This window comes from Trachurus japonicus, chromosome 7 (genome assembly GCF_045865225.1).
Source record: "Trachurus japonicus isolate A0001 chromosome 7, Traja_1.0".
NCBI lineage: Eukaryota > Metazoa > Chordata > Actinopteri > Carangiformes > Carangidae > Trachurus > Trachurus japonicus.
In genome coordinates, this window is record NC_140913.1 from 21,604,138 (window position 1) to 21,618,054 (window position 13,917).

Here is a 13,917-nt window from a genome sequence, read left to right on the forward strand (position 1 = left end):
CCAAATCTTGTTTTCCCCAGAAAAAAACACATCCTACTAACATCACCACAGCCTCATGCAGTCAGAAACAGTGAAATTAGCGCCCTCCAGTGGAAAAGAGTATGAAAGCCAACATCCAAGGTAGTGATGTGAAGAATGGCATGACTTTATTGTGTCCATTGCTCAATGTTAGACATATGGGATTTGATGTGGTTATAGAGACATGCCATACAACCATTACTAGGTCCCCTTTTAAGCCAAGTGCTCCTTCCTACAGGAGGAAGACAATAAAACCACTGAGTACACCTGTTATCTGCATACAGGAGCCATGCCTTCTCTTAGACCTCTACAATTTTTTTTAGTGATTGTTGTCGCAGATGCACTGACATATTTACAGTGTTTACAATAGTGATGTCATGTACAAAAGAGAAAGAAACATTTACAAATATTTGCATAAGAAAAAAACAAAACAAAACAAATGTCTGCCCTTAAAAACAATGCAAAAAAGGAAGATATCCAGTTATTAAAAATCTCTCCCATGATAAGGTTTAAGTGTGGTAGGTCCAATGAAGCAAAAACTTTGGGAGCACACCAGGGATACATGCATCAACATTACATCTCCAGGCTGATCTGTTCTTATGCTGTTTCTCACGCTGCAGAGACTGTCTCACAATGTTCAACCTTTCAAACATGAAGGTTAAAATGGTGTTAAAACCACACACAAGCAGTCCAGTTACGACACACAGTCTCATCTACTGCAGAGTTAACCGACAAACACGTTACCTTAACTACCAGCAACAGGCCCAAATCATTAACCCACTCTCCACCCAAATGAGGGCATCAAGGTGATGACATTAAAGTGACATCAGAGTAGGTGAGAGGAAGTACAGATGTTTCCTCTAAATTGAGGCCTCTGTGTGGTAGATTGAAGCAGCTCAAAAGCAGCTTTAGGCCAAATTGTGTTTCAGGCACAGATAGACTTAGGCATCATGTCTCTACTTTCCACCTGCACTCGGCTGCTTGGAAAGTAGAGGAGCATCTGGATAGAATATGGCAGTCTGAGGTACTTCAGGGTGATGGGGCTCAGAGCTGAGAGGTTTAAATGTATCCTCTTTTTACATGTCTTTTTTTTTTGCTGTCTTCCTTCATCACATGAACAGTCAAGGTGTGAGCAATAGACACTCACTGTAATCTAGTACTTTCTAACTTACATTATGTGCAAAACAATGGAGGAAAGAAATGAGAGGAAGCCACTTTAAATTGAGATTCAACCATTCTTACCCGAAGCCCTTACTCCTACAGTAACTCTTAAAACAATGTGTGAGAAGAAAACTGATCTCTACAGAATGAAAAAACTCAGAGACATGAATAGCAAACGCAATGGGGAAGGAAATGTTTTTTTTTTATACATATTCTTAGCACTCGATGACAGATATTTTGAAAATGTTCGCCTCTTCCTCCTGTGTGATGATTTATGAGAAATGAACCAGGGGTGATGGAGGTGTGTCTTTGTCTTGCTGATAACGGCATGTTTGGTGTATATATATCCTGTATATATACATATACTAGGTGATGAAATACTGTATGCAGTATGCAGAGTGAAGATGACCCAGTATAAAAACCTACAAAATCAAGATTTTCAAAGCTGTATCCTCAGCCATCACAAGAGAAGTTTGTGTTTTAAGACTGATATCTAAATACAGGATAGAAGCAAGCATAGCCAGAAGTGGTGGGCCGTTTTGGCAGACTAGATAAACAAGCAGTTCTTGATTTTTTTCTCTGTGTGTTCACAATACACTATGTTGAGTATAGGGTCAATGTTAGGATCAGTATATTACTGGAGTAAACCACTGGCTACTGAGTCAAATGCCTATGACATTTTTCTGCACAGACCCTGAAACTGATTCATTATTCAATTCATCATTCACCCATGCATGTCACTCCTACAGCTTCAGAGGTCTGACATCCATCAATGGCTGAAATGAAAGGGGAAGAAAACATTCAAGGCCATTTTCATAGTTGTGTTATTTAGAGTGTGTTACCGGTATATTCTATTGAGCACCTTTGATAAAAGACGGAAAAGCACACCAGGAGGGCACTGAGGCAGGAGTAACTCGAAGCTGCCATCTACAGGAATTACTGATGAACTGCTGATGATTTGGCCAAACTGATAGCCCCCCATTTGATGCACAGTCACTGACACAGCCGCCTTAAATCCAATTACCACATGTAGAAAATAAAGTGCATTTTTAGGCTGTTGTCATGTGATGCTCCTACTTTTGGGGAAATCAGACTTTTTTTTTTTTTTACTTCTGAGGTGAATTTCATTCAGAAATGAAGCACGTGCCTTCTACGAAAAACCAGTAAGCACCAATAGTTGGACAGTGAAAGTTGTGGCAGTCAAACAGAAACAAAAGAAAGGGAAAAAAATGGGTCTTGAACAGTTGGACTATTGGTAATATTTTGCATCATACTATTCCGGTTTACCATGCACTTGCAGATTCAACAACAACCCATCTGGGACAAACTGGGGGGGCAGAGAAGAGACCAATCAATATCTTTCCCTGACATGATCATCACAGCTTCCTATGAAAGAAGTTTAATTGTCTTTCCAATGTCGTAATAGCAGGGCAGAGCAAACCCTTCGTCCATAATCTCTCTATATCCTTTACATTTAGCTTTGTAACTGCTCACTGAGCACACAGTAATGTTCATTATTGAGTCTTAAAAGTCTCATTGGGACTTCACTCGCTGCGTCAGCCGTGATAAAGAGTCCACAGTTCCATAGCTTGACTGACAACAGTCGTATGTTATCCTCAGAGTGTAGCCTGCAGAGTGGGATCCAGACTGCCGTCCCGCTCTGGAGACTCTATGTAGTTGGCCGACTCCTGGAGCTTCAGCAGCATGGCCATCTGGAGGAGACAGAGAGGCAGAGTGAGTCAAACTGCAGATTAACAGACATGTTTTGTTTTCCAGGGTTAGTTTTGGCTTGGTACGGATGACGTATTTCTCGAAATGCATCTCCCTTAGTATAACTTGTGTTATGACAGCTTATGAGTAATACTGTCATTAGCATTAACAAACATGCCAAGTGTTTCTATGATCATTGAGATATGAGATAATCATCTGGCTTGTGAAATGTTGAAAAATAGAAAACTGAACATTATTTTCTTTTCTTTGAATATTGGTTCAAGACATTTTTGGAGCTAAAAGTGTGTATTCATCTTGCAAGGAACTGTGAGTGAAAAAATATCAGTAAAATGACTCATGTCATTACTACAGTGACTGATTGACATCTGATAAATACATTTAATACATTTGTGACACAAATTTTAAAATAACTGATGACTGATCATAATCTCTCTTTGTGTGTGTTTGTGTTTGATTAACAAGGGTGCAAATTTGACACCAGCTTTTAAAGGAAAGTTCAAAACATAATTTCCTCTGCTGCACGTGACAGTCTACAGTTAATTACTGCTGTTTCTATTCATTTCATCCCCAACCTAGCCTGGCAATTTGAAGTGATGCTTTTCTCCTTTCATTTAACCCTATGCCCTCGTTTCATGCCTAGTCTAGACTATATGTCTCATGCATAGTCTGCCCTTTCTGTCTACTATCTGAATTATTTTTGAATGAATTCTCTCTTGATGGGCTGATAGACTGACATGTTGCCCATGTCTCAAAAAAACAAAACAAACAAACTCACCAGTGGGTCTGACTCCAGTGTGCTGGGTGGAGGTGTATCTTTGGGGGGCTTCTTCTCCTCACTGGGTGCGCCTATACTGGGGGGAGGTAGGTGAAATAGTCTGGACTGGTCTTGCTGTGCACTGGGCCAAGGGAGGGTGCCTCTCACCCACTCCACTGGATCCTCCCATACTGCCTTGTGTCCATGGACCTGGGGAACAGACAGAATTATGTATAAAACAACAATACTCTTGTTGCTACCACTAGTGATGCCCTTTGCAGTGTATCTGTGTGTGTGTGTGTTCACCTTGATGCCGTCTTTGGCTCCCTCTTGGAGGTATGGTATGATGGAGTGGTTCCACAGGTCGATAAACCACTGCCTGAACTCTGCCACTGATACTGGGCATGAGAGGAAGAAGCAGGGACCTGGGGGAGGTAGACATTTTTGTAACGTTTTTCGTTCTCATTTTCACAAACAACTACTCCTTCCTGTTTTCTGTTCTCTGTTCTCACCTATAAGGAAGTCTGAAGTGCTGTGTTTCTCCAGAAACGTGTGCAGGTGGTACCAGAGCTGAGGGACCCAGTCGAGTACACGGAGGAGAGCCTGATGGCCTGTGGAGTCCTGCTCCTCCTCTTGGTAGGCCTCCACAGCTTTACGGTGCAGGTACCGCACCAGGAACCCGTTTGCTGGTTCCACATTGTTGGAGAACATCACCATTCTGTGACAACATACAAAGAGATATCATGTTTCATTATCTTCATTTGTATATGTTTAAGTGTTTCAAAGGCAGAGGTGGCTGTGGAAAGGTTTTCTGTCTTTGTGCTGACCTGAAGCTGAGGTGCAGTCCGTGGTTTGACGACATCTTCACAGGCTGATTTGTTGTTCCAATGATGTATGGACTGTTAAAACCAACAGAGGGAATGATGTACTTTGATTAACCAGATCTTATTTTACAGTAAATCTTCAGTAAAACACTTAAACAGTTTGAATTAACTCACCATTTGTGATACTTGCAGGTAAGTGCTCCGTTAACAAGCTCAGTGATGGCTGCTGGATCACTGATGTCATCTATGATAACAACCAGTGGCAGCTCTCCTCCACTCTCTCTGTCAATCTGATTCGCCATGTCGGACAGATACAACTGCAAATCCTGTGACCGCAAAATAAAGATGAATAAATGAATATATACTGTGAATAAATCAGTATTCAGATCTCGCTGATGAAACTCCAGAGCTATTTGTTACCTTCTGTGACTGCCGATGCATGTTAAAAGTGACAGCGGGGCTGCGGCCCAGGAGACAGGATTCATGGTCGGCCTCAGATGAGTCGCTGCGACTGCGCTGCAGGAGGTAGTGGGCCAGACGCTGAGCTAGGTAGGTCTTTCCTGTCCCACTGGGCCCCGACAGAACCAGACGCCTGTGCTTCAGCAGCAGGCTGATGTAGTGCAGCATCATGGGCTTAGGAATCAGAGTCTCAAACACCAGGGAGTCGACACATTTTTCTCTGAGACCTAGAGATAGAAACAAAAACATGGAGACAGAGAGCGGAAAATAAGGGGGTGAACAAAATTTTGACAAAACCATAAAAGTTGATAATCATAGCATAATGATATTCAAGTGGCTGCTTAGATGCTCATAAATAAACCAAATCAAAATGGTTTGTGATGCAAAGCTACAAGCATGGTTTCTATTATCAGGTGAGGACACTCACTAACCTTTTAAGGTGACAAATATTCGGGTTGAACCATTGCTGAGACAACGAAAAGGTGAAGCCTGAGGCTTGTCCCCTCCGATCACCCTCAGGCCTCCCTGGCTCAGCTGATACGTGTGCAACGAATCACACGACAGACCCAGGCTGGCTGTTGGGTCCACTTGAGTTAGGTAGTCCTGAACAAAAAGAAAAAAGAAAAATCCAAGTGCCAAAGTTAAAATGTATGAAGTTTAATCCATTAAAACACAGCTAGCCCATTTGTGAGAACCACTAATGTCTACACAGTGAAAGTGGGTAATTATTGACTTACTCTGAGGGTCTTCGCTATAAGAGAGTCGAGACAGGTCCAGTCAGTCCTTGCACTGACCAGCACTGAGCCCAGGTAATAATCCTGCTGCTGTTTACTGTCCTACACACACATGGAGGGAGAAAGAAAGAATGCAGGGTTTCCAAGTGGTTCATTTTAAAGCCACTAACCTGATTGGATATCAGCTCTAGCGAAAGGTGTTCAGTGTTTACCTCTGCTTGATCTCCGATGCGGACCAGTACTCGTGCACACACCTCATCCCGCTGTGAAGTTACACTCACTGTGTCAACTGAGGACACTTCTGAAAGGAGGAGGAGGAAACAGTGGATGAATAAAATATAACTTTTTTTCATCCATGTCAAATATGGAGAGGGTTCTGAACGTCTCTTACCTGGATCTTTGCAGTCGTTCAGACTGAGGCTGAAGGACTTGGTGAGCGACATGCTCATTGGCTGTCTCAGCGAGGGTCCCAGAAGAGAGGCCAGGCCTGAAGGCTGCGAGGTGGAGGAGGTGGGACCAGAGCCTGGCAGATTGATCTGACTTCCTGTTTTCAAGTGACAGTTCTCTGCCTTCAGATTCTCCACCGTTGACTGAGAACGTGAGCCAGTGAAAACTCAAGTTACATCGCCACACAACTGCAATATCATTCTTACATATAGAGGGATTATTTGTTTACCAACACGGTGGATGCGTGCGCAACCTGACTGCAGAAAGAACCGGTTGTCTTGGTTACTTTGAAGTTTACTCCACAAATCTGGTTTACTCAAAGCGATGTTAGCTAGCGATGTTGTCACCGTACTACAACAGTTTATCACCGATTGATAAAAGTGTGTATTTTATACATAGACTGTAGGTTTTATAATGGCAAAAAAACAAACAAAGAACATTGTCAATCATCTTCTCAGGACTGAGGATCGGGTTGCCGATCGGCACAAGCCACAGATACTCATTAGCATTTTAATCAGTTAACGTTTATTCATCGGTAAACGAGCGTCGGTTATCGGTTAAAAACAACAATGCGCATCCCTACCTACAGCTATGCAACAGACAATCATGTTCAGGACATACTCTTACACGATTACAAAACTTTGTGGCTCTGAGGACTGAGGTGCTGCCTAGTCAAAGACAAGGCAAGAGGACGGGAGAACAACTGCATTCTGAAACTGCACCTGCACCTGCATGGCTGGGTATGTCATTTAAAAATAATATACCATTAATTAATCTTAGCTAGCTTTCCATTACTATGTAACCTCGTCTTCAGTCACTGTCGTAAACATTTCACAACTCATTTGCTTTGTCTGCGGGTATATCTAGCTTTATCACCATTCAAACCAATCTTTAACACATTGCTGTATATTGCTTGAAATTTATCTCCAATGTACTATTTTCTCTCTTGTCTGCCTTGAAAGGGGTGCGAGTTGATGGTATTCTATAAAACTTGCGCGTTTTGTTATTTTTATCAAAACGCTAAGTGCAACTAACAGCACAACAAGACGTGATCGCGGCTCTTGTTGCTCTCTTTCTGCAGCCGACATGCGCAATAGAATGTCGTCGGGGCTAGAGTGACGTAGACTGATAATCCCTCTATACTTTGAATATATACTTTACTGAACGTGCACATAGTGTAAAAAACAAACCTGCATGTTGTTCATGGCTTCTCTAAGCTGCTCCAGCTGAGAAGCGGAGCTTAAGGCCTCCAATCGGATGTCTGTCAGTTCCCTCTCTTTCTCCCAAAGCTCTGAGCGTAGATCCGACACCGCTGTCTCCTCATTGTCTCCCTCTTCTGTCGACTCCATGATCCTGAAGGCGACAGGAGGCACATCAGGACCAGACAGTCAGGAAGACTAAACAGACTTAGCTGAGAGCTGGAGTTAGGTGTTTGGGTACTTACACAGAGGAAGTGGCAGAAGCTGAGGTTTTGAGGGATAGAGGCTGAGTCTCCCCTCCGTCTCCCCCCTCATGAGGCATCTTTGGGGAATTGGGAGCTGATGAGTCCGGGGTGGCAATTTCCTCAATGTCAGAGTAGGTTTTGGCGCCTTTCTTAATGCTAAATGCTTTGTTGAACGAACTCCTCAGCTACACAGAAACAGAAGGCAAGGGGAAGGAGGGAGAGACAGAAAGACTATTGAACCAATATTAAGTGGTTGACTATATTTATTACTACGAGGATAAAAAAAGGTTGTGTTAGAATTGTTAATTTGACACATGCTGAACGTACAGGAATAGTTTGTCATTGTTCCATAGTGTGCAACTCACCGCAAAGCACAACCTGATTCAACTACACAGAAATTGATTGAGCATCAGAGATGTAGATTTTGTTAGCCATTGAGACAATCAGGAAAGCTTTCTCCTTTCCTTTTCCAGTGGCTATGCTAAGCTATGCTAACCAATTGCTGGTGGCAAATGTAATATCTAAAGCTAAAAAAAATAAATAACTGAATTTCCAAAATGACAAACAATTCCCTTTAATAATTTTCTGCAAACAGGCCAGTTACAGTCAGTATGTGTTTTTGCAGATTAAGTACCTGACAATGACCGCATATAAAGATGGATGACGTAACAGTTCCCTAATATTGAAGCCAAAACAGCCAATACTGAAACCCCTCCCAGTGGCTGGCTGCAGTAGGTCAATTTCTAATACGTTTGGCTTTAATTAGTTATTTGATGCTGTAAAACAGGAGTACAACATCTCAGTTGACAACTAACTGACATGCGACTGGGTTGATATGTGAGCGGTTTTGGCCTTTGGGAGGAAGTGGAGAGACGTCATCCATCTTGGAACACAGTAAATAGACCCCAGCTGCTGTGTGAGTACGGGTTATCTTTGTAAAGCTGGATGTTGGTCATAGTATTGCCTGCGCAAGTTTTTACAGGAGGATAAAATAGAAAATAAAGCACATAGGAAATGAAAGAAAACATAACTAACAACTGAGAACCACTTTTAGAGGAACATCATGTCTACTGATTGCCACTTTTAACTGAATTACAGCAATTAAAATATTCACAGAACAGGCAGCCAATCAGTAGCCTTGGCAATGAATCAGCAGAGATGGAGGGTACTTGAAAACTGTGTTGCTGTTTTAGATGGCCCATCATGCTGTTTGAAAGAAACTTATGAGGCTTTCTAAGGACACAATGACTACACTCACCTCAAAGACCTAAAAGAGCAAAATAACACAACACAGAGGAGGGAAAGACTGGTCACACTTCATGTTTCATGCTGCTTTGTCGTTATCATTAAGGTGAACAGGCTGAACACAGACAAACACCAGGCTGTGAGAGTAAAACACTGCAATGCAAGGCAGCACATGCGTCCATTCTTACCCAGCTCTTTTTCTTCTTCTTCTTGGCGTCTTGGTCCTTGAAGCTGCCAACACTCGACATACTGGTTAGACTGTTCAGACTTGAGATGCTCTCACATGAGTTCTGACGTCGAATACGCATATCTGGAAACCAAGATACTGCAAGTCAACATCAAAACACGGGCAGATGTGCAGAGAGGCAGAAGAAACAGCGTCAGCTGGTGAATCTCCAAACCTTTCATGTTGTCTGAGGTGTTTAAAGCTCCATGTATGACAGCCTGGGCCTCGTCGTTCCTTGCCTTCAGGGCGTCGATGGTCTCCCGTAGATCCGTCAGCTCTGTGTCCTGCAAAAACATGAAATGAATAAATGTCAGAGAGCTGGGTTAGGATGAATCAGTTTGTTTCTCTGAGCTGTGTAACCGAATTTAAAGAAGCGGATAGGTTTAAAAGTTTCATCACAAGTGTTTCATATTCACTCCGGGTCAAATTCATACCTTTTGGAATGTATTATTCCTTGATAATCCTATTTGCACACTCTAGAAATTGGCATTTTGTAAATAATCTAAGACCATGGCAATGTAGTATTTCACTATGTATGATACTTGTTGATAACTTGATTATGTTCGTCTCCTTTCTTTCTTACTTTTTAAGGGAAGAGTGGCGTTGCCTGATGTTTTAGTCAAGCATTGCAACTAAAACCCTCAGTAAGAGGTCACACACCTTTCGGGCTTGATCTCCCTCATGATGTGAGCAGTTCAAAAGGACAAAGAGTCCCAAACAGCAGAGCCTCTCTGTGCCATTTATTGTGTGCTGAAGTCGATCCCACTCCACTATAAATGGAGCCACCGGGCCCATCTCCTCAAGGTTAAAGAGCCTGTGCTCCAGGCTGAGCCTCACAGGTCAGCGCGCTGGCACGAACAACAAAGACTTTCTGAAGCGGTCTAGACGGGGCTTTCAGAGGGAGCAGCAAAGCATGAAGCACTGAGAGAGACTCCTCACATCTATACACACACACACACACACACACACACACAAACACTCACTGAACACCGCCTCAGGCACCGATCGGTTTATTCGCACCAAAACCGATACAAAGGCAGAAGAATGCAGGAATGTGATGTTTGCCATGAGTGCACGTGCATGTTTTGCACTCTGATGTTATTGTTGAGCCTAAAGTGAAGAACCCCCCCCCCTCCGCCCTCCCCCATCGATCCAGCATCTTCTTCTCACTGTGTAACTGCAGCCTCGGCCTCTCACCTACATTTAGCTCCTCACTGCAGGCTGTGATCAAAGTCACCTCGCTCTATGTTTGCACAAACGCTGCAACCTCTAGACTCACTGCTCAGACGACGAGCACAACGGTGGAATGTGGAAGAAATTCAGCATTTCAGTATAACATTCAGGATGCGTTGGGCGGTGTTACCTTTTGCTCATGGCTTATTGACAGACTCTGAAGCCGGGCTGTCATCAATGACAAACTTTGCTCAAAGGCAGCAACCAGATTTGCCTGTTTGGAAAAGAAGAAACATAAATTAAAGAACCAAAACCCCTTAAACCAATCATCTATGTATATTTGTCTAACAGGAAACAGGATAAAATTCTGAAAGAAGCAGATACGAACTACCATACTCAGACCCATTCTGGCACACATTTTACATTTGCTTTGACTTTTATTCCTTGTATACAAGGTGTTAAAAAGCTGAATAACACACAAAGGCTGAAAAGGCTGCCTCCTGGAGAACATTCCCCTCCTCCCTAATCTCTCCCTCACACACATCCACCTTAGTTCGGTAGTAGAGAAGAAAATTACTTCCCTATTCTCCTTTATAAAACGTATAAAAATAATGGCTACACCCCAGTCATTTATCTAATTATATTGTCATCTGAGCATTTTTTGCTTTTTCCTTCCCCTTGCATAAGGTCAAAGAGCTTGGAAAAAATATCCTGTGGGAAGAAACACACACACACACACACACCCTTGATTGATTTGTACTGCATAATGCCTGTGCTGTATTCATGCACCAATGAAAACGCTGACAGGGTGGACATTCATTAACAACCTTTCAGAGTGGAAAGAAAGGGTGCGGCACCTTTTTGTGTGTATGTGTGTGTGAGTGGCTGAGCTAAGTGGATTGGGGAGAAGTTCAGGAAGAGGTGAGCATTATTCAAGGCCCGCACGGATAAGAAATGTGCTGAGACTGGAGAGAAATGATCTATGACTGACATACCACAGCTTTGATATTAAATCACTCTCTGTGTGTCTCTTTGCTATTTCATATCAAAAGTAAATTCCTTGACTTGGTTGACAGGAAGGGCAGCAAGAGTTTGGATGGGTTGATTAAATAGTGAAGGGAAAAGGATTGAGGTCTGAGCTAAAAAAAACAAAACAATGCTACAGTAGACTGGTACACTACCTTAATCTGAAAGAGGTTTAGTAGACTACGCAAGTCTTGTTTGTCTTCACATTAAAATAAATCAGTCTGTGACCCCGTGACACAGAAAAACTATTTACCTAAACTTAGTCTAATCATTTGAAAAAAAGCTAAATGAAGGAAGCATTAGATACAAAACAACAACAAAGCTAAAGGCAGCCTGACATTGATCCTTCTTTGCCTGTTATTCCTTGTCCAACACTGACAGGGTCGTTTTAAGTATCAGTTACCTCAGCCTCAGGCCTCATGTGATGGAGGTGGACAGTTCATCAAGATGAGTGACAAGTACATGGGTGTTAAATCAGAGGGAGGGGCTACAACTACTTCTAAAGCTGCCTTGAGGTGAAAGGTTGCATAGCGGGGCTGAAATGATGACATCAAAATGTCACTCAAACCCATTAGTGTCAGATTATTATTTTTTCACTTGTAGAATTTTCAGTTTTTAAGATGCCCAGTTTTTTAAAATGAGTTGCCAGTGTTGCTAAGTTAGGAGCATTTCCTTTATTTCCATGTGCACATTGGAAAATTGTCTTTCATCGTTGAAAAAACATTTCTGAGTAAACTGTCATTTATTTAAGAATACACCCTGAAGACTTTAAGTTAAATTACTTCATCTGAACCATTTCTCCTGAGAAAACCCACTAAGAAAAACATGTAATTAAAACACTTAATGCAAGTGGGCACTGTCACGTTAATGAGGTTAAAAGGCCAACAGTACGTACGTTTGCTGTCAGCTGTGTGGTCAAGTTAGACACCTTCTCCTGCGATGACTCCAGCTCTCTCCTCAGCTTGCGGATTTGCTGTGAGGAAAAACAAGAGAGCATTGTATTACAAAACAACCAAGGTTATTAAAGCTGACGAGGACTGACATTACATGAGTAAATAAAATGGATGGTGTTCGTGAAATGAACGACGGAGTATTTCTCCCACAGACCACAGGGATGAAAGTGATGGATGAAAGGAAAGAAACTGATGAAACGGGGAAGAAGAAACTGCAGGAAAGAAAACACTTACCTCTCCCTGAATCCTTTCCTCAGCCTTTCGTAGCAGAGGGAATAAAAGTTAAGACGTTAGATTAGATAGAATAGGATAGGAGAGAAGAGGATAAGATAAGAGAGGAGAGGAGAGGAGAGGAGAGGAGAGGAGAGGAGAGGAGAGGAGAGGAGAGGAGAGGAGAGGAGAGGAGAGGAGAGGAGGGGAGGCAGGTTTCAAGGGAAGAAGTCTCATTTGAAGTGTTTACTGTCAAAAGTGTGACGAGAAGAAACCATCACTGCGTACGCAAACATCCATACACACTCATACACAAATAGAAACAATACCACATACTGAACTGAACTGTATCTACCTGAGTCTGCATGCCGCCCACACTCACCGAGGAGTAGCTTGAGGAGGCATTGGATGCCAAAGAGAGTACAGACCCATGAACTGTGAATGGAAAGTAAAAAATAAACCAATCAGACATCAAACTGCACAACACTTCACCAGACATTATGTAACAAATATCAGTCAGTGGGCTCACCTTCATCAGGATCCTTGTCCCTGAAGGATCCTGAGCGAACCATTCCCATGCTGCGGGGGCGCTCAGCCAGCGACAGCGTGCTGCCCAGTGGAGATGCTCCATACAGCTCCATAGAAGCATCGTGTGTTGGGATGCTGTTGGATCGAGTCATCCTTGGAGGCCCACCAACAGGGCTGGGCACTATCAAGAAAACAGTGTAGTTTAGCACTATTGTAGTTAATATCCAGTCAATAGTCATACATACATAAGAGTGTGTCTACACTGATATACACACCCATACTGGTCTTAGAGGTGCGGGGCAGGGAGGTTGGTGGTGACAGCAGTGGAAGAGTGAGTGAGTCTGTCATATTGAGGATGGTGTGGGAGTGTCTCCTCTCTCCTTTCTCCTTCCCTTCCTCCTCAACCTGGGAGGCACCGCTGAAACTACACAGACAGAGGACAAGGTCATATGTCATGTTGTAGTAAAAATCAGTCGATTGATCAATTAGATTAGATGTAATCTGAAGATATCATATTTCCCTTATGATAAATATTTCAAACAATAATTATGAAAATAGACTCATTATATACAGCTCTGTTGTGACCAGTGACATCTCAATATGAGTAGATAAATGTAAGCAATTTAACACTGAGACCTTTGTATGTGTGTGTGCTGCATAAATCATACATTAGTCAGACGATGTCCAGTGAAACAGTGCGTTGTATATACAGCACATCAGAATGGAAAGATACACAACATGCTGCCACAAATTAGATACATTTTTTGGGGGATTAAGGCAGGGGTTGAAATAGCAGTGAAAGGAATGATGTCTAATAGCCCTGCAGGCTGGATTACCACAGCCCGTCATTCAGAACAGATCTTATCAATGGGATCTCTGTATGTGTGCAATTAAAGGACTGTGCCCAAATGGTGTCAAACAATCAGCCTGACAGTCCAGTGTGTGGAGCGTTTAGCTGTGTGTGTGTGTGTGTGTGTGTGTATG

At 42.6% G+C, this 13,917-nt stretch overlaps 1 protein-coding gene across 11 annotated transcripts in view; it reads right to left on the reverse strand.

The window, feature by feature from the left end:
• Positions 1-2,406: 2,406 nt before the first annotated feature.
• The window catches only part of nav1a (neuron navigator 1a), an 84,998-nt gene continuing 73,487 nt past the window's right edge, over positions 2,407-13,917 (reverse strand). For 4 of the 11 annotated variants that reach the window (XM_085782095.1, XM_085782098.1, XM_085782100.1 and 1 more), the window contains 20 exons: positions 13,209-13,357; positions 12,935-13,114; positions 12,761-12,840; positions 12,138-12,215; positions 10,407-10,490; positions 9,219-9,327; positions 9,006-9,127; positions 7,573-7,757; positions 7,319-7,481; positions 6,073-6,271; positions 5,894-5,982; positions 5,685-5,783; positions 5,379-5,550; positions 4,909-5,174; positions 4,663-4,814; positions 4,492-4,563; positions 4,177-4,382; positions 3,971-4,089; positions 3,686-3,874; positions 2,407-2,891 (listed from right to left, as the gene is read on the reverse strand). In XM_085782095.1, the coding sequence (XP_085638221.1) occupies positions 2,796-2,891; positions 3,686-3,874; positions 3,971-4,089; positions 4,177-4,382; positions 4,492-4,563; positions 4,663-4,814; positions 4,909-5,174; positions 5,379-5,550; positions 5,685-5,783; positions 5,894-5,982; positions 6,073-6,271; positions 7,319-7,481; positions 7,573-7,757; positions 9,006-9,127; positions 9,219-9,327; positions 10,407-10,490; positions 12,138-12,215; positions 12,761-12,840; positions 12,935-13,114; positions 13,209-13,357 (2,809 nt within the window). In that variant the 3' untranslated portion in view covers positions 2,407-2,795. Of the gene's footprint in view, positions 2,892-3,685; positions 3,875-3,970; positions 4,090-4,176; positions 4,383-4,491; positions 4,564-4,662; positions 4,815-4,908; positions 5,175-5,378; positions 5,551-5,684; positions 5,784-5,893; positions 5,983-6,072; positions 6,272-7,318; positions 7,482-7,572; positions 7,758-9,005; positions 9,128-9,218; positions 9,328-10,406; positions 10,491-12,137; positions 12,216-12,429; positions 12,454-12,760; positions 12,841-12,934; positions 13,115-13,208; positions 13,358-13,917 lie in introns of all 11 variants that reach the window. The other 7 variants (XM_085782093.1, XM_085782094.1, XM_085782099.1 and 4 more) reach the window with 3 other exon arrangements.